Source organism: Lepidochelys kempii, chromosome 2 (assembly GCF_965140285.1).
Source record: "Lepidochelys kempii isolate rLepKem1 chromosome 2, rLepKem1.hap1, whole genome shotgun sequence".
NCBI classification, from domain to species: Eukaryota; Metazoa; Chordata; order Testudines; family Cheloniidae; genus Lepidochelys; species Lepidochelys kempii.
The window spans coordinates 193688615-193708530 of NC_136381.1; the positions used below are offsets into that span (position 1 = coordinate 193688615).

A 19916-nucleotide genomic window follows, 5' to 3' on the forward strand; every position below is an offset into this window, starting at 1 on the left:
TGACAATTTTAAAGTCAAGATTGGATGTTTTTCAAAAAGATCTGCTCTAGGAATTATTTTGGGTCAGTTCTATAGTTTGTGTTACACACGACGTCAAACTAGGTGATCACGATGGTCCCTTCTGGCCTTGGGATGTATGAATCTATACAAAACAAGAATGAGACAGAGGCAAAGCAGAGATATAGAGGGATATGGTAAATACAGATCAAAGTCCTGCAATATTAGCAAATCCACCACTGAGGAGCATTCCTTATACAGTGGTAATCTATGTCTGTTCAGATGTTCCTTTAAACTCTCCTGCTCTTCCACTGTCCCCAATAATAAGACATTATCAGTCTGCTGGTGGTTCAGTGAGGCATGTTTTGCAATGGCCAGGATGCTGCACAATTGCCTTTTTAATTAAAGTCTCTGCCTTTTTCACTTTCTTCTACTCTTCAGGCCAAATTCAGCCTGGGTGAAGCCCATGGAATTACATCACAGCCCAGTCCTGTTCCCATTGATATCACTGGGGGTTTTCTACTGGCATTACTGGGAGCTGAACTGGAGCCTTAGCGAGTGCTAACACAATATGATCTAAGGATACCATTTGCACTGATCAACCCAACTCCCTGCAGGATAATACATTTCATGGAGACAGCTTCTGCCCTAGCTCTAGCTATCCCCCATGATGCGTTGTCCTTTCTGACTCCACAGGCTCAGAGATCCTGGAGAAGAATGAGGCTGAAGAGACCACCTGTGGCTGGATTCTGCTTCTTGCTTGCCTTCTCTGTGGTGGCATTTACCAGTTTTCCTCTGCTGCTTCCAAACAGCTACGGGGAGTCCGATCTCCAGTTCTTGGCACTGGCTGAGCCACATGGGAAAGTCATCCGGCCCAGGCGTCTGTGGACAAACACCACTGCCTCTGTCCCCCAGTGGGCCAGGAGCTTTGACCACAGAGAATGGGAACCCTCTCCCCCTGGCACCAATCAGGAAAGGCAATCCTCACACCATCCCCAGTCTGCCCGCAAGCCAAAGAACCAGCCAAGTATCCTGCGCCGACAAAACCACACACTGCTGAAAGCAAAGAGAAAGCATAAAGGAGAGATTAGGAAACATAACATTGTTGTGAAAAGCTCTGAAGCCAGCAGTAAATTACAGCATGAAAACATTCCCCACAGGACCAGTGGTGAGAAGAAAAGGGAGCTTAATACTCATTTTTCTCTAAATAATTCAGGGAGCAATATTCATTTCTATAAGCTGACAGGGAAGAAGGCAGATATGAAACCACAAATGGAGGAGGCCCCTTTCTTTTCTCCTTCACTCAGCAATAAAAGGGGTTTTCAGGAAGGAAAGCCAGAGGTTGCTTTATGTCTTAAGAACCCTTTTGCAAGCCAGCCAGCTGTGGCACAGGACCGATACAAACCAGATGTGCAGGCAGCCGGCGCTGAGCCGCAGCATTCAAATTCAATTAAAGCCTTTATCTCGGAAGCAGATAGCAGGCAGCCCTTCAGAGGTGCAGCAGGCATGCAGAGACAGACAGGCAGTTACTCCCAGGAGCCTGGAGAACCAGGAGATCATTTCTGGGTGGGTGTGGCCACGCAGTTACAGACATCTGAATGGTGTATGAAGACTCCAGAAGATGCCCTTTCTGCCAAAGGGGAGGGCCACCTGAGGTTTGGTGAGAGGATCCCACCTTGGTTTACTGCAGATGATGTGCAGAAGATGAAATGGCTGGCAAATAGCAAAGTGGTGACCAAAACCAGAATTCCTGCTCATGGACAAATCCTCAGAGTCAGCCTTTTGTCCAGACAAGACACTTCCCCATCTGACCCTAAACGAGACTGTTCAGATGGGCTCTGTGGATTAATAAAGCGACCCAGTGACCTCTATGAGGTGCTAGCTTTCCACTTGGACAGAGTGTTGGGGCTGAATAGGAGTCTGCCTGCAGTGGCCCGCAAATTCAACAGTCCCCTGCTGCCCTACAAATACACCAATGGTGCAGTGAGGCCCATCGTATGGTGGGTGCCAGATATCCAGCACCTAGCTGATGCCAACAACGACCAGAACTCTTTTGCAGTGGGGTGGCTACAGTACCAGTCTCTGCTGCAGCAGCGGTGTGGCATGGTGGATTCCAGGGCAGCTCTCGGAATAGCTCCATGTTTGAGTGTCCTGCACACAGAGTGGGCCAAACTGGCGCTCTTTGATTTTCTCCTACAGGTATGCTTGGTGGTGGAACAATCCCCGTCTCTCTTTTTTCTTCTCTTTAGTGTGTGTGTGTATTGGGCATAGCTATAAGGCTTGTTTCTGTTAAAGTCTTGTTTCACAAAGTTGGGGAGAGGGGAAACCTGGGAAGGTCTCCAACTCTGGAGTGTAAAAAAAAAAGTGAGCCAAACAAACCCAGCAGAAGTGCACATTATTACTCTCATAATTCTATGTGTATGCAGTGTTTGTTGTGGATGTGTCGGTTCCAGGGTATTAGAAAGCCCAGGTGAGCGAGGTAATATCTTATATTAGACCAACTTCCATTGATGAGAGAGGTAAGCTTTCAAGCTTATGCAAAGTTCTTCAGGTCTGGGAAACATACTCAAAGGGCCACCGCTTAATACAAGGTGGAACAGATTGTTTAGCGTAAGTAGTTAAAACATGGTAAACAATCTGTTCCACTTTGTATTTAGCAGTGACACTCTGAGTTAGTTTCCCACACCTGAAGAAGAGCTGTGTATCTCAAATGCTTGTCTTGCTCACCAACAGAATTTGTTCTAGTAAAAGATATTACCTCACCCACCTTGTCTCTATAATTATACTTGGCATTAATAAAAGACTTTCCATAGTCAAAATGCTTTAGAAATATTAATTAACCCTCACAAAACTCCTGGGCAGCAGACAGGTAACCATTATTATTCTGATTTTATGAATGGGGAATCTAAGGCACAAAGCCAAATGACTTGCCCCAGGTCACACAGCATATCAGTGACAGAGCCAGGATTAAAACTCAAGAATGCCTGGCTTCCAGAATAGTCAAAGTAGCCTATGCAAAGGTGTGTGTCTCCATCGAAGCTCATGGAGTCCTTCTTCAGACACTTCGCTGAACAGAACACATCACAGCACAGTGAAAGCAAATGGGAGGTTGAAAGAGAAAGCAGAACGTAGGTCCCAATTGTTTGGTTTCCAAACCCAAATTAACATCTGAAATGAAAACTCACTGATTTTGTTTGTTTTCAAGGTAGGAAACAGTGTTTTTTTCCATGCAGATTTGTGGTTAAAATAGATCCTGGACGAATGTGCAAAAGTTTTTTTTAAATAGTCCTTTTCATATTCAAGTGGCATTCTCCAATTAGGATGATTTTGTAGTCTGTGTTATAGTAGGTTTATGAGGTCATAACCACTGTACCACTACCCCATGGCTGTGAGTCATTTTGAATCAGATTAGTGGAGTTCACAACACCATTTGATAATCAACCTGTGACACAGGGCTCAGTCCTGCAATCCTTACTCAGTCAAATCATCCTATGCACTGAAATGGCACTACTTACCTGAGGAAAGGTTGCCTGACTGAGCCTTGAAGAGCAAAGGCGGGGGGTGAGGGAGAGGAGGCAGGCTGGATACTGGGGCCAGAGCTCTTGCTGTAATAAATCAGTGTAGATTCATTGACATGAAAGGTGCTGTGGTGACTTACACCACAAGTGTAGTTCACCATCTGTAAGCACTGTTACCATAAGACTTCACTCAGCCTCAGGACAACCCCGTATTCCTAGCAGGAACACAGAATGCCTGCAGTCTGGACTCATTCATGTTTTCCTTAGCTTTTCAGTTTGTCATGATCATCTAACCTTATTTGAATTCTCAAACTGCAGATAAAGAACAGAAAGCCTGGATCATCAATCAGTAGAACTTTGTACAAGGATTTCTCACACAGATGACTGATTCAGTCAGAAGCCTGAAACTGACACCAAACCAGGGGAATTCTGCCTTTAGCAGGGATATGCTGGATTGCTGCCTTATTACCAGGGGAGCTGTCGCTATCATTTGTTTTAATTTTTCAGGTTTCAGAGTGTCTGGGACTTGACACTGGAAAAGATTGAAACCGTACACAGTAGCTTTCCATTCCGAACAAACCTTCAGTGTCACAGTTGCTGGATCAAGTGTGGCAAGCTTCTTAAACCACCAGCCCCAGTCTGTTTGCAGAATGAACTACCCTTCAAGTAGAGAATTGTGCAGCAAAGCAAGGAGCTTCACTACTTTTGCTGGGTCTTTGCCACTCATTTCCTGGTTAGCATTACGCCAACCAAGTCAAACAGTGATGCCTGAAGTACTCCAGGCTTCCTCAAAAATGTTGGCATGGGGTTATGGGCAGAGGATTAGGGTTCCTAGAAAAGGAGATGTCAAGAACTCTTTGACTTACCAGTGGGTAAAAGCAGCCTAGTAGAAGCATCTTGTGAGAAACAGCAACTTGTAATTACAAAATACACACTTGTCCCTCGAACATTAACCCCATTCTGTCCTGGCAAATCTGTACGTTTGCTATTACGTACAGTATTGTCCTAGCTCTGCAAGCTTTTGGTCCTCATTAACCTCCTGATCCTGAGAGTGGCTGACTTCAGTGGTAGTTGGGGACACTCAGCATCTCTCATGGTTGGCCACCAGAGAAGCTTGAGTAACTCCGGATCCTTTGATACACATTTTATAAGGCAATTATTGGTTATTGGTAAAAGAGAACATTGCTTAGTAAAACATATTGGTTGAATGTCAGTGAGTGTGTGTAATACGTGCCATTCATTATGTTTAGGAAATATGCTGAATAATCTCCCACTATTTAAAGAGTTATAACAAAAAGTATTGGACATACATTCTCAAAAGTCATTCCCACCATATGGCTGTTCAGTGATCTATTGTTTGGGCAAGGTGGAGTTGGAGATCGCAGTCCAGTTCCTAGTGGACCAGTGTCCACAATACAAAAATTCTTATCACAAATAATGGGCACCCTTGTTAACAGCTCAGCAGCGAGACAGATGACTGAATGTGTAGCGAGGGCGAATTACCCCTTTGATCTAGAGGATGTCCAAATATAGGTCAAAGTTTAGATATACTGCAGTGGGTGGAAGTGTGCACCTCGTCTACCCAGGCTGTCTCTGTTGTGTCAATAAATAGCAGGCTCCAGGCTCCAGAGCTGTCAATTTGCGACCTATCATTAGGACTAAAAGAAGAAGAAAAAATATGCATTATGCTAAAGGGAGTCTTGACTATTGTCACTCGCACTGAGGTAGTCCACACAGTGAGAAGCATTTCTTCCCCCGCATGGCCTCCTCTCTAGGAATCCAACAAAACTAAAGCAGTGATACCCTTAGAAATATCTCATTGAAAAGTCTTTCTATTTTGATTCAAAGAAGAGAGATGGGGACCCGACTCTCCATTGCCCTGCAGCTTGTGTCATCACTTACACCAGTGCGGCTCATTACCATTCAGATGTAGCAGCATTCTGCACCCACTTTGTCCAGGTGGAAATGACTACAGGAAATGCAGAGCAACAGGGAATCTGGCCCAAGGCCGTTTATGTTTTAGACCTGCCATTAGGCTGTATCACTCAAAGAGACCTACCAAGGATATTTTAAAAACTCAGCTTGTGCCCCTCTTTTAATCTTTGTGCTGTATAAAGAACGCTGGAAAGGTGGGGATTTTATCTCCTGTTCAGCCTTTATCCTCTGGGCTCCTCTGATGTCACCACTTCATTCGCCCTTGTAGTGTCTTCCAGCCGAGACAGGACCTGGTTTTCTAATTTGAAAACCCCCCCAACCAACCAAATATGACACAAGCACATTTTCAAACACCAAAAGCCCTTCCAACCTGCTTTATGTATCAGAGAGACACACAAAAAGGCCTTTTTTTGTCATTTACAACACACATTTAAACAAAAATGTCTTTACTTTCACAAATCACTGTTGGAGTAGCTGTCAATCTTCAGTAAGCGTGTTTAATAATCAATGTGTGTGGAAGGGAGAGACGGCTGGTTTATCACCTCTCAACATGCTGTGCAGTTGGAAGCTCAGGGTAAAAGTTGTGCTTTTGTATAGTTTGTGCATGCTGGACTTGAAGGGGAACATGGATCCACAGACAAGCTTCAGACACATCTGACCTGATTCTGATCTCACTTATTCTAGTTTTATCCTGGTGTAACCTCACTAGTTTGGGTGGAGTTACTCCTGATTCACACTGGTGTGAGGTCATGCTCATTTAAAAGAATCTTATGTCAGTCTCATGTTATCCAGACTCTTTTGTTCCTGGGTGTCTTTTTGTTGCTGAAAATCAGCTTTTGTTCCCTCCAACCAGGATCCTTTTCCCATCATGGAGATTTTCCTTCTCTTCTGTGTGTGGATTAAGAGTGCTTAATCTTACATCTGGAAAATCAGAACTTGCTGCTATGGGGGATTATTACAGTTTCTCTGAACAGAGAATTGTGAGTTTAATTAGGGGCAACTGAGAGGAAGAAGAGATGGTTTATATGGGAGATGGAGCCTTGTTTATACACCTCAGGGGTATTACTTACCACTGCAGGGACAAGCATTAGCGAGAAAAAACTATCTGAAAGGTTTTAAAAAATCTCTGCTAAAATATGTGTTCCCATTACTTTTTTTTTTTTTTTTTTTGGCAGAGCTTAACTATTAATCTTAATAACCTCAAAGTATGGCTGGCAGAAGGGGTCAATCACGACTAGATGTAACAAATCCAGTCATGACTGGAATATGTTACATTAAAACGATTAACATTCATATTTAAAGCTAATCTAGCAGGAAATAAAATAAGTGTTTAAAGAGCAGAAATGAAAATTCTGGGATCGGGTTTTTTGGGTGTGACTGTTACTTTAGAACTTACTAATAAACACATCCGGGTTTGAGTTAGTGGCGTTATGGGGTGAAATCCTAGCCCGAATGAAATCAATGGGAAAATTCTCTTGACTTCAATGGGACCAGGACGTCACCCTTTTTACTTAAAAACCGTATCGTCAAATCCTCACCTGGTGTAAATCAGCATAGAAGTCAGTGGAGCTACACTGATTTACACCATTTTTCCATTCTGTGCCCCCCTCATTCCAGTACCACCACTTCCCATCTCCCGGCCACGAGCATATCCTTGTGTGATGTCAGGCCTCGATAGTGAGGGTTATTTGGTCCCCTACCCCCCGCCAGGAAAAAGCTGTCCAGCATGGATTCCCTCTTTGATTCATAATCCTCCACAACTCCAGAGTAGCAATTTATCTCTGTGCCAGGAGGCTTTGGAAAGTAACTCTCTTATAGGATAACACAAATGCCCCTTTGTGGACTGATTGCCAGGGCACTATGTGAACAGTTACTGCCTCTCCTCCCACGTAGAGATATGGCAGATCTCAGATTCAACCACAGCAGTGATGGGGAGACTACAGTGGGCCATGGGCATACCAGACAGAAACCAGGCAGTGACTCAAAAATACAAGGAAGAGGAAGATTTGGGACAAGTTTATTCTCTTTTCCATTTCCTTGCCCCACCACTCGGAATACTTCAAGGGCCTGATCCAGCTCCCACTGGGAAAATTGGGCCCCACAGCAAAAATCTCATTGGATTAAATGCGAAGGTTGGGCCTTCAATGAAAAGGATGATGTTTGAGAGAGACTTTTACCCAAGCAGACCAAATGGTTAAGCAGACCAAATGACAAAAACAACCCACAGAGTTTTTTAATAGCTCCAAAGAGATCACCACTAATGGAAAAGTACTATCAAGCTAACTAGGGATGAAGCTAGCAGGATATTATAGAAATGAAACAAAGTTCTTCAGAAATGACTCAAAAACCCTATAAGATTTAATAGAGAATGAAATCCTTTGGATCCTGAACCATTCTGTAGAATTTGGGATCATGGATAGAATTCAGTAGTGAATTCTATAGGATGATCCAAAAACTCCATGCCGGGGTTATCATTCTGTATTACGTTCTGTGGGGCTTTCCCCTAAGGGAGTGCCTTTCTAATATACAGTTGTTTCACACTGGCTCCCAAAGGCCAGCTGCACTGATCAAAATCCTTTATAAACACCTCACAGAGACTACTCCTATTTTTCATACTGTAGCTCACTAACATGATTCAAACCGCTCTCTATGAACCTCTCTCCACAGGCAAAAAGTTTGCTGCCAAGAAAAATCTCCAGAAGAGAGAGTGCAGTGTATTGTGAACACTGCTGTTCACTCGTGGAGCACTGCTGCTAGAAAGCAGGATTAGAACACCTCTGTTTCAGTTATCTCCCAGTTTGGCAATGTCTGCAGCATTCATCTCTTAGGTAGTGATTTTTAGCTTTGAGTTGGCTGGTCACTTCACATACCATCTCTCTCTTGATTTGGCTCAATAATACCGCCTTTGTCTACACTTTCCTGCCTCAACTGGCAACATTGATCTCCTGGTAAACATGGCAGGAATCCATCAAAATACAATAGGTTAAATCAATCCAAATCCTAGTCCCTTTTGATGTCAACAGCAAAACTCCCATTAACTTCAGTGGAGATAGAATTAGGCCCAAATGACCCAGTTCCATGTGATTAAAGTCTCCTAGGGATGTTGTAAGAACCACGGTTGGTAGAGATGTATGAACCTTACATAGCAAAACCCCACTTTATGCAAAACTCAGATGGTGTCACAGGAAGGAAACTGGCCACGTTTTGTCCAAAATTTTATATATGGATCCGATTCTCATTTACTCTGAGGCCCCTTTGCACACCCCTGCAATGTAAAGGGGATGGAAAATGCATGCATATATAATGTGTGCCCTCATTAAGGCTCCTTTACATTTGCCAGGACAATGTGAAGGAGCTTCAGTGTAAATAAGAATCAGCCACACAAGGAATTGCCCATACAAACCAACCTAGAGAAAATACAGCATTTCTCTGGTAAAATAAAATCAAATCTAGAATAACCATCCCCGACCTGAGCACCCCCCATCCCTCAACCCATCATCCTTCAAGAAATGTAGGAGAAAATAGGTAAGGGTTTCAGAATGTCCTCAAAGTCAACAAATGCCAGGTCTATCAGACCAAGGCAGGGAGTGAGTTCCAGAGCCAAGTGACAGCCATTATCAGTGTGTCTCCGACATGCTCTTTTGTTTTTTCTTCCAAGCTGTTCCCAGTCCAAATCCAGAGAAAGTTCTCCTCTTCTGTAATGCAGATAGCAAACTACAATCGGCTGAGGGCTAGGTACGTGGAGAGCTGTGATCACTGCTCCTGACTGGCTAAGAATTGCACACACCGTCATTGCTGTTACCCCATCTCCCTCGCCCTCCCCACCACAACCCACTCATTTTCATCATTGTACTGATGGGTCTTGTCTTCTAAACAGCAAGCTCTTTGGGGCAAGGATGGTCATTTACCGTATATGTTTGTACAACACCTATCACGACCGGGGCCCTGAACTGGTTGGCCTCTAGGCAGTCAAGCCGTCCAAAGTTAGAAAATGCTAGAATGAAGGTTGCCTGTGCAACATTAACCCAGCCCCCTTCAGCATATGTGTTATGAGACAGCCTTTAAGCACATGATCGCAGACTAGTTTTTCCACAGAACAAAGGCCCACAGTTAGCTACTTGCTGCTAACAAAGGAATGTAAAAGGCCACGACTCAATTCCAGAATCTGGAGGGGAGTGTGTTGTAGTGCTTATAGACCCGTCTGTCCTTGTACCCGCAGCCTTCCCCTGTCTCCCTCTGCTTCTCTCCATCCCACCCTCCCACATCCTCGTCCTACCCACCTCCCCCTCTCCCCTTCCCCACACCATGGTTCCTGCCCCCACCTATCTTCATTCCACTCAGTGCAAGAATCAGAGTGAAATTCTATGGTATGTTATGCAGGAAGTCACACTATACGATGGCCATAATGGTCCTTTTGGCTATACTGTCAAACTATATACACTGCTCCTAGAGAGTGACTTGCTACCATTTTGGAAGGCTGGAAACTTATTTAAACTTTTTTGGAGTGTTTGGCAAGGCATGAATTTTTCCAGATGGTGCTTTGTTCTTTTGGTATGAAACCTGCAATATGTTGTAACATGGTAACTCTTCCAGGCTGGATGAAGCCTTGCAAACCCCAAATATAATATAATAGAGCTTAACTAAACTCAACGTGCCTTCACTATCATTGGTTAGAATCAACTCAACTTGTAACGAGCAAGTCAGAGGGGTGAGTAGTGAGAAACTAAGAGAGCCAAAAGTGATGACAAAGTTCTCTGACACCCATGCAGGCCAAAACCAGCCAGTTATGCACAGCTCTGAGTCTGATCACCTTTGCCAGCATCCAACCGCTAGTAGTAGTATAGTATAAAAAACTTCCCCATCTGTGGTTTAACCATCCATACACCTGCTATTTCTTTCTCCCTTGGGCTTCAGGGGACCCAGGTTTTTCTAAACTGTTTCAGTTCTTGTAAAAAATATGAACTAGAAAGTTTCCTGAGAAGAAATATTTGTTTGCACAGTATCATTTTATTAACTTTTGGCAATGTAACCAAGTGTTTTTGGAAGCTCAAATAACAATTTATTATGTCATTCCAGCAATTTCCTATCAACTGTGTACAAGTCAAATTCAAGACCTTCCCTTTTTTCTCCTACACCTGCCAGAAAAAGGCTTAGATTTCCATTACAAGCAGGAACCCCTCAAGCACTTTACAAAATCAGGCCTCATATTTTGTGACTTAAGTGGTCCAGATAAGTCATATTCTCTCCCTGCACATTAAAGCGCTCTGCAGTATAAGGCAGCCTCTAATATATGGGCTGTTGTATTGTAACTACCCGTGCCATTGAAATCCCTTACAAACACCTCCTTTCCAACAGGACATTTACAATAAATAGTCTCATTCCTAAATCGTAGACCTTCGAGTTGGGAGACCTGCGTTCTATTCCCGGTACTGCTCTAGACAGTCTCTGGGGCATTGGCTAAGTCACTGAAATTCTCTGCTTCCGTTTCCTCATCTGTACAAGGGGTATAAAGCTACTTACCTCCTTCACAGGGTGGTTGAGAGGCTCAAATCATTAATGCTTAGAAAGCATTTGAGATCATTAGATGGATGGTATGTGTCTGTTTCTATTACAGAAATGTACACGATGTAATAAACTGTACAGGTAAAGCCTAGATGGAATATGGTCTTCCCTGGGCTCTACCTATACTGTAAATAAAGACACAGACTATCCAGGGGAGCAGATGTCAAACGAGAGTAGGTGTGTCAACCCTGCACTGCGCATCACAACTGTTCTGCAAGATCATCATCGTCAGCCAGGGACAATTAGCCAAACCAGCTCCTGGAGAGATACTTAAGTCAGATGTCAGACTCAGCCTGTACCTTATAACTTCTGTTATTCTAATATACATTTATTCCTTGGTTTCCTAAAAACAGTCTCCCATCAACATGCTAAAAGATACGGCCTCCCAAATTCCAGTGGGTGGAGCATAGGCAAAACGTTCCTATCCAGATGGGCACACATAACAGTTACCACAAGTACCGAGTAAAGGAGGTTTTTTAATGAAAACCCAATGTGGGCTGGGGTCAGCCTTCAGCAAAGGAGGAGAGGGGATAGAAAGGTAGGTATTCTATAGTAGGATGGGTCTGAGTATGCTAATAAAATGATATAATAGAACAGTTCTCAAACTGTGGGTCATGACCCTTCTTTAATGGGGTTGCCAGGGCCTGCATTAGACACACTGGGCTCCAGGGCTGAAGTTGAAGCCTGAGCTCTGCCACCCAAGGCTAAAGCCCTGAAGCCTGAGGGCTTCAGCCCCCCTGCCCAGGCCGTCTTGGTTCGGGCTATGGCTTCAGCCCCACATGGAGTTGTGTAGTAATTTTTGTTGTCAGAAGGGGGTCATGCTGCAATGACGTTTGAGAACCGCTGTAATAGAACCATGAGACTGATGATATTAATGCATGTCTCAAGCCTCTGAGCATGCCCAGTATGAGTTGGCTGTTTCTAGACACCTGAGCAGACTCAGACTCAGTTGAATACTTTACTTGTGCAGTTAATAAAAGGGCTGTTCCCTCCTGAGGCAGGACATAGGAATCTGATGTAATATATTTCATGGGAGTTTTTCAGATGACACCTGTAAAATCTAGGTCTTGTCTGATCTGCATGAACATTAAGGATCCCAGGCCTTTTGTCATAAGAGTATTTCCATGATGCTCATTATCCAAACTGACCCTCTGTCTCACTGGCATACATGCTGTTGGCTGCCATCTTCCCCCCCCCAGAGTGGTGGGAGGGAAGTCACAAGATGTTATTGCCCATTCTCATGGGCAATTTCCCAGTTTGCAAAGCTGCATTTGTGGACATAAGTACCCATCCAAACTGGAATGCAGTTACCTTTGAAAATGTGGCCAGTGTCTCCTCCTGTGCATGACAACTGGAGGATTTTTTTCGTAGTCTCCTGGTAAGTATGCCGAGTCAAACTTCTGGCTAGTGCACAAGCACACTGAGTCTCTCTGTAAATCAGCTGAGATTTTCTTTATGTTCTGCACAGTCTATTAATTCTGCTATCATGGAAAATGATGTAAAAGGTGGGAGAAATCAGCGTGCTGCACTTTCAGGCACCTAGATGTAGGATGTGCATGGAATAAGTGTGACATTTTCCTGAGTTCAAATGCGTTTGGTTTCAGAAAATACTTTAGCTCTTGGGTTTCCTGGAAGGAGAAATATTGCCTGGAGTGCCTCATTAAACATCAGCTGATGGGCCTGTGTTAAGAAATACTAGCAGGGCATCAAATTAATTAATATGGGATCTAAGAGGGCTAGGAATATAATGGTCACGTGAATCAAACTGTGCATTCCTTATATCACCTTATTCCTCTGTGGTTTGATTTGAGTTTGGGGTTCAGACAAAACACAATTCAGCTAAAATTTTTGGTAGGTGTTAAGTTGAAATGGTGGAAATCACCTAGTATCACATTGTTTCCACTGAAAATCAGAAATCCCTCCTTGGCACCTGAAACTCAGGTCAGGTTCACTTGAAATTTGGCCCAGCCTGACCAAATGGTTCGCGAACCTTAGCAAACCTGACCTGAGTTACAGGTTCATAACCCAAAACCAGGCTATATAGATTCACAGGTCTATGGTTTGAACCAGATTCCTTGGCAACCTCATGCAAAATCAGTCAGTTTCTCTACTGACTCTGGAAATTCTGCCTGCCTCAGCAGCACTGGTCCCGTTTCAGGAAAGTGTGATGTGTTTGCAGGAGCTGATTTATGTGGCTGTGCTCTGGCCAGGCCTCTTTCGGAGAAAGCAGTGAGTCAGTCTCCTGTATGCAGCCCTGGCACTTTTGCACACCTCTGGGGTGATTATTATATAACCGAGACAGCAGACTGGCTGCCTTGTACAAAGCAGCATAAAAACCAATAGCTTATTGTGACAAAGCTAACAGCGTGGGGCATGAAAAATTAGAAAGGGATTATGGCTTCTGGGTTTCACTGGATAGTGATAACTTTAATCTTGAAGGAGAATCAAATCCTATTTCTTCCTCCAAGGATATGGAGTGTCATGCGTGCAGCACAAGTGAGGTGGTTCCACTCTTTAGGAGTGGAGTAGAGACAAAGACAGGGGCCCATGCTCATGTAGAAAGTCTATGCACACGTAGGTGTCATGCAGCCCAATACCTTCTGCCTGGGTTTAGTAAATGGAGCAGGTCAGAGGGGAGTGATGGTAAGACCAGCCCGTCTGCCATTAGGGGCATCCACCAGCCATTACCTCTATGGGGCAAGTATACAGCAGGAGGGCAATGGACTAAAGTAGCGACCCCATAACAGCCCATGAAAGGACTCCTTTTCCCCTGTGCCAAACCATATGCTCAGGGGAGGATTTGACCCTAAGGATTTGGATGACAATTTCAGACATGCCAGTTGCTGCCAGAGGTGGCTCCTTCCTAGCGGTGGTGGTTCTAACATTGGGTCACTCACCTACCAAAAATCAGGGGAATAAACCCAAAGTCAAATAGCTTCATCCCTATGTCAGGCTAAATTCAAAGATGTTAAATTAAAATCTCGACATTGGATTAAGGATCCACAAGAGGACAGTTGTTTCTGTGCCCCGGACTGTATAATGCACACTCCAGTAAAGGCTCCAGAGCAGGAGCAGGACTTCAGGGAGGGCATCAGCGTTTCATTGAATGGGCTGTCAGGAGTGAGGAGGAGCACGTTCAAAAGTGCCCATGAATTACTAAACACAGATGCAGCAAAAGCAAGTTACAGTGCCCCACCTGGAGTATCCACCTGGGTCTGCAAACTGCACGCAGGACAAATCCCGCACTATGCAGGTGTTAAGAATGCACCAACGGGCCAAGCAAGTATAAAACAATTCCCCACGCTCCCTTCTCCCTTCTTCTCATTTCTATCAAGAGTTGTTTAGATTATTATTAGGGAAGGGTGAAATGGTTCATATAAAACAGGAACCAATCTAAACCTTCATCCAGCATTTGAATTTGCCTGAGAAAATCCCTTTCTGAGGTTCAAAAAAATCAATTAACTTATTTTTTTTGTTTTGCCTTAGTTTTTATATGCATCTCCTCTTTGTTTCAGATAGAAACAGAATCTATTCAATCCATGCAAACATCGCCTACTGAAATACTGCAAGCAGGAAGTGTCTGAAATCTTGCAGGAAAGCCTGTTATTGGGAGCTTTGCAGTCCACTTTCCAGACTAAAATGGTTTAGTTAGAGTACAGAAAAGCAACTAAATTTCTGAATGGGTTTCTGAACCCCCATCAATCTTTTATATAAACAGCTCTTTCAGTAACGAATAATCTGGATTTTTCTCTACATTTTATCAAGCTTTTTTCTTCCAGGCATGAAAAGTTCCCTGTTAAACTACAACTTAAGATCTCCATCCTGAAATTCCTGAAGCCTCTAAATACTTCAGATGTCACCCACAGGTTCATGACCGACTGGACCGTTACTGCTGTGGATTTCAGCCAGACCCTGAAGAACCCTGCATGGAGGAAATGCTTCATGAAAAGTGTAGGAATCCTGCAGAGCTGGTCCTGGTCCACATCCTGGTATGATATTGCCAGACATTGTGTTTGCCTCCATCCTTTCAGTTTCTAACGTCTACATTTTCTATAGCAGGCCAGACTGGTTCTCTGTTATTGACTCTTGTTATGTTTTTACCCCCACCGCAAAGAGCAAAATATGTCTAGGTAAATTTTATTTCAGGGTAAGAGAAAATAAAGAACAAGTAAAATGTCTGCAGGTTAGATTCTTATATGTATAACTAAGTCAATGGGACAATTGGTGGAGTAATTTGTTGCTCAGTGTAAGTAAAAGTATAGTAAGTATAAGTGTATCTGAATCTGGTCCTGAGAGTCGGTGAGGGTGAGCGAGCAGCAAGCATAGTGTGTGATCCTCTTTGTAACATTCTGCGTCTGAAATGAAAAGCAGTGTGACAGCATGAGGCAGGGAGACCTCTCTCCATTTAAAGTTACAGCCTTAAAAACCAGAATGACATGATCTCCCTCTGGCTGCATAGCCGCGTACACACTTCTGAAGTAAAAGTTCAGCATGACATAGCAGTCAGACAGTGGCTGTATTCCTTCAACAATACACACATTTTATTCTGCCAGAATATTAAACAAATGAAATTCAATCTACATGTCTTCTCACCATGAAATTAAATAGCGTGCTGATAATAAATATTGTCCCTGGATAATAATAAATAAAATAGGCAGTTAAGAATGAAGTGTGATATTGAGGTTGCTCAGTAACGTTAGATAATGACAATCTGACTTTCATCTTAGAAATCTACAGACCAATTTAATCCTTGGGGACAAGATGAGTTTAACTTTAGGGACCTGGCCATGGCGACTCTCTGCCTTTTATTTGGCGCAGATAGTACATATGTTCAGCAACTTAAGACTTTTGGGTTAAATTGTGGTTTTGCTATCAGCTCCAAGGTAAAGGGCAATGCATCGTCACACTGGCCTGGGTGCAGACAAGAAGCTAGTCTCTAAGAGTTAATACGTGATCCCTGGTTCCACCGTTGCTATGGACTGTTGTTGCTGCCAACCCTAAATGTTCCAAAATTACTCTTTGCATACAAATTACCCTTCCTCCCAAAATGTCAGCTCAAAGAACCCCCCCCCAAATTTGAACTTCTTGCTTTTTTCCTACCAGATCCGGGGAAGTGAGCCTTCTCGCTTGGTGTTCATTGACAATGCAGGCAGACCTCACCATCCGGAAGCAAAACTCAACTTCAGGCTACTGGAAGGCATAGATGGGTAAGAAGGGCAACAGAAGCAATTCTAGCTAACAGTACCGGAGGGTCACAGCCCAGGCCACTGGAACATTCCCTTCCTTTCAGAATATATAAGGCAGAACAGTTAAGGTTCTTCAATAAAAACAGATGTGTCTCTAGAGAAAATAAATTGGACTGGATGGGGCTTGCCTGTGTTTGTGAAGTTTTCTTCTAGACAGTGATTCTTAGGGCTCACCACCAGTAGAAAGACTGAGTCCTTTACATACGCATATACCTCGTTGATATCTACACCCCCGCCACAACCATGTTTGTTCCACATATACCATGACTGAAAGCTCGTGCAATCCCACATTCGTATATCTTAGTTTCTTGGATTGCCTTTTTGCTCAAGCCTCAATATGGGGGGGCTGAGACAGGTCGCCGTCAAGATAGTGGAAAGACTCCCATTGACTTCAGTGGGGTTTGGATAAGGTCCAACCTGCACAGATATCAGAAACACAAATATAGGGCCTCAGTCTGAGCTAACATGCACCAGTGTAAATCAGGAGTGGCTCTACTGAAATTAATGGAGATACAGTGGTATAAAATTAGAGTGAGATCAGAATCAGGCCCTATGTGTGCATATTTCACACTGAGGTGAATATTTATATCTCACACTGGGGGTGGCTGATGACTATCTCAGAAACTATAAAGCATATTATTTTCCCTGTAACTGGCAGCTGCCCAAAATAGCAAACAAACAGGTATTTCAGTATTTCATGTGTCATTGCATATCCAGCTTTCACATGTTATCAGTCTTTTGATTTGAGACCATTTGGATTCATTTCTGATTGCACTGTTGGGGAAGCAGCTCGCCTATTACAAGCAGAGTTTTATATAGTTTACATCCATTGTCATTTGTTAGCAGAAATGGGAACCACTCAATCCCCTGGACCAGAATAATCCTGGACTTTGAGTAATTTGAAATCTGGACATAGCTCCAATTCTTGCCACTTGAGTCCCTTTCTATGTGCTAAGGAATAACTTGTCCCAAGACACTTGGGCAACTTGTGTCCCCTAAAGCATATGCCTGGAACCTATTGGGTTAGCAGGGTAATAGCCCTTTAATATCAGGGTATATTTCTCACACTGAATTGCTCTCGTGCATCCTCGCAAGAGCTGGACATAGACCTAAACTGAGGATCTAACCCATCCCTCCCCCCTGAACACTGAAGGGTTGAAAATCCAGATTCAAATGTTCTTGGTGAGGGCCAGCTCTCTCACTCTGTGCTTATTAAACTGTTATAGCTTTCAACATCTCTGCAGCCAAGAAAAATAGTTAGCACCAAAACAATCTCTGCTTTGCATAAAATATGAACAGAACAGAACTCTGACTACTTCCAGGGACAGAGACAGAAATGGAGCAAACACTATTCTCCTGCCCTAACCACTTAGCTATATGATTTTATCTTTCCAACTCCTTTTCTTTCCCTCTTCTGATTTTCTTCATCAGGTTTCCTGAGACAGCTGTGACCGTGCTCAAATCGGGATGTTTACAGAACATGCTTCTGAAGTCACTGTACATGGATCAGGAATTCTGGGAAAGCCAGGGTGGATACCAAGGACTTAGACACTTGCTTCAAGTCATTAACAGAAGAGGACAGATCCTACTGCAGTACATTCAGGAACACAATCTGACAATCTTTAAGGATTCATCACTTTAAAACATGCCCCTACAAGAGCAACACACGCCTGATATAAAGTGCAAGGTTGCAACCATGGGTACACCTCGGTACTCTAAAGCTTTTATGATCAGAAGCTGCTCTTGAGTGCTTGGTTCTTCAGAATCAAATTCAGCAGCACATCCTGAAGAAGTACAATAGATCCCAGGAAGAGACAGATGGGGGAAAGAAAATTTCTGACACATTACAGAAAGGCTGGGAAAATGAATTTACCAAGTATTTTATTGAGCACTGACTCCAGCTTGGATTTTCAGAGGAGTTGAATCGCATTGAGATTTTGGGCACTTAACTCCCTGAGGTTCCTTCAAAAATCTTATCTTGAATGTTATGGCAAAATACTAAGGACAACATGAGAAATATTAACTCAACAGTTTGAGAGTCTGACCAAAGCTTATAGAAGCCAGTGGGAGTCTTTTAATTGACTTCAACAGGCTTTTGATTAAGCCTTAACTGCTTCAGAAGTAGTCTATATATGACCAGTTTGGTTTGACATAAGCAAAAAGGGTGGCACCTCCAAAGTGAATTATATATATAATGAAATAGCATGTGAGCGAAGATAGGTCTTCCTCAGTCTAATGAATGATGTGCCTATGGATACTGGATGTAGATCAATTAATGCCAGCTGAGAATCTGGCCCATAATGCATTTCAGCAAGCATCTGGCAGCAATTGCTATAATTAAGATTGAAAACACTTTCTAGCCTAACTTGCTGTTTTCATACACTCAATGCTTCCTGAAACATTCACCTTTTGAGCTGCAATTTTCCATGGTAGGTCCAGAGTGAATTTTTATTTTATTTGGATAAGTTTGAACTAAATCACTTCTGTCATGTTTTGAGCTATGGGAGAATTAAGCAAAAATGCCTCCTACTAAAGATCTTTTAAATACCCTTTTTTGGACATGGCAGCAGCAAAAACAGCTGTCCGAAACTTGAAACCTTCCTTGGTTTGTAGAAAAATATTTTTTAAAATGATAAGCACCTGCAAAATGACTTCTGAGCATGCTATCTGCTAAGAATTTTGGCACAGCCTACTTGAGTCCTGTCTTATTTTTGTCATCACTGTACATCTGCCTGGCTGCTCAGACAGTGAGTGTGATTGTGGCTCTCTGACTAGTGCTGAGACAATAGAGATGTCAGAAATTGTAAATGTCTCACTGAAAAATGCACAGCAAAATCCTCCAAAAATACTTACTTAAACATCACAGCCAGGAAAAAATTGCAAGTGCAAAATAAAAAAAAAATAAAAATTGGGGAATCTGATATTTTAGGGTCTCTTTGAAGTTTTCATTCTACAGTAGTCCTGACATTCTAATTGCATAGTTAGTATTTGCTATATAATCTAAGGCCAAGCTTTTCAGAAGTGACTAGTGAGTTCAGGTGCCCAGCTTGAGACACTTTATAGGTATTTGATTTTCAGAAAGTGTTAAGCACCCATTCTCTGAAAATCAGGTCCCTTCAAGGTGTCCCAAGTCAGACACTCAATAACTGAGGCCCCTGAAATCACCAGTCACTTTTGAAGGATTGGCCTGTATTGTTTTCTATTACAAAAATCCACCACGGTGTAAACAAATGTGCTGCTACCCTACGAACCTGTTTTACAGAAAATGATCTCCAGGCAAATAACAGGAGCAGAAGAGGTTGGAACTCACCCCTCTCCCACCATATTCCCCTCAGTGAGGTGTGAGCTTCAAAAACTAAAGGGGATCATTTAAAAAGCAACCATCCGATTGCACAAGCAATTTCCTTTTCTCTCATTTCTTTTGAAGAGAAAGATTAAACGATACAAGTGATGTTAGTGCCATGTTCATCAAGTCAAAACAACTGCTATTACCATAAAAAAATTGTAACCACCAAGATACTACATTGGCCTCCAGAGTGACCACATCATTTTATTGTGTGAAATCCTGTCCCGCTGAAATCAATGGGCATTTTACCACTGACTTCATTGAGGGCAGGATTAATCCATTGCTTTCATCTTTCTCCCTCTCCTTCCCCAT

General features: G+C 43.1%; 1 protein-coding gene across 1 annotated transcript; it reads left to right on the forward strand.

Moving 5' to 3' along the window:
• Positions 1–1546: 1546 nt before the first annotated feature.
• GASK1A (golgi associated kinase 1A) lies at positions 1547–17947 on the forward strand. Its single transcript, XM_073333321.2, has 4 exons — positions 1547–2196; positions 14879–15001; positions 16116–16219; positions 17690–17947. Exons 1-4 carry the CDS (start codon positions 1603–1605, stop codon positions 17898–17900), a joined length of 1032 nt encoding a protein of 343 aa, XP_073189422.2. The 5' UTR covers positions 1547–1602; the 3' UTR covers positions 17901–17947.
• The last annotated feature ends 1969 nt before the right edge of the window (positions 17948–19916 follow it).

What these genes read in the sequence shown, in the direction of transcription:
- GASK1A (XM_073333321.2), top strand. Translation starts at nt 1,603, where the DNA reads ATGAAGACTCCAGAAGATGCCCTTTCTGCCAAAGGGGAGGGCCACCTG. An exon ending in TCTTTGATTTTCTCCTACAG is followed by an intron (nt 2,197 to 14,878) that starts GTATGCTTGGTG and finishes TGTCACCCACAG; the next exon opens with GTTCATGACCGACTGGACCG. An exon ending in TGGTCCTGGTCCACATCCTG is followed by an intron (nt 15,002 to 16,115) that starts GTATGATATTGC and finishes TTTTCCTACCAG; the next exon opens with ATCCGGGGAAGTGAGCCTTC.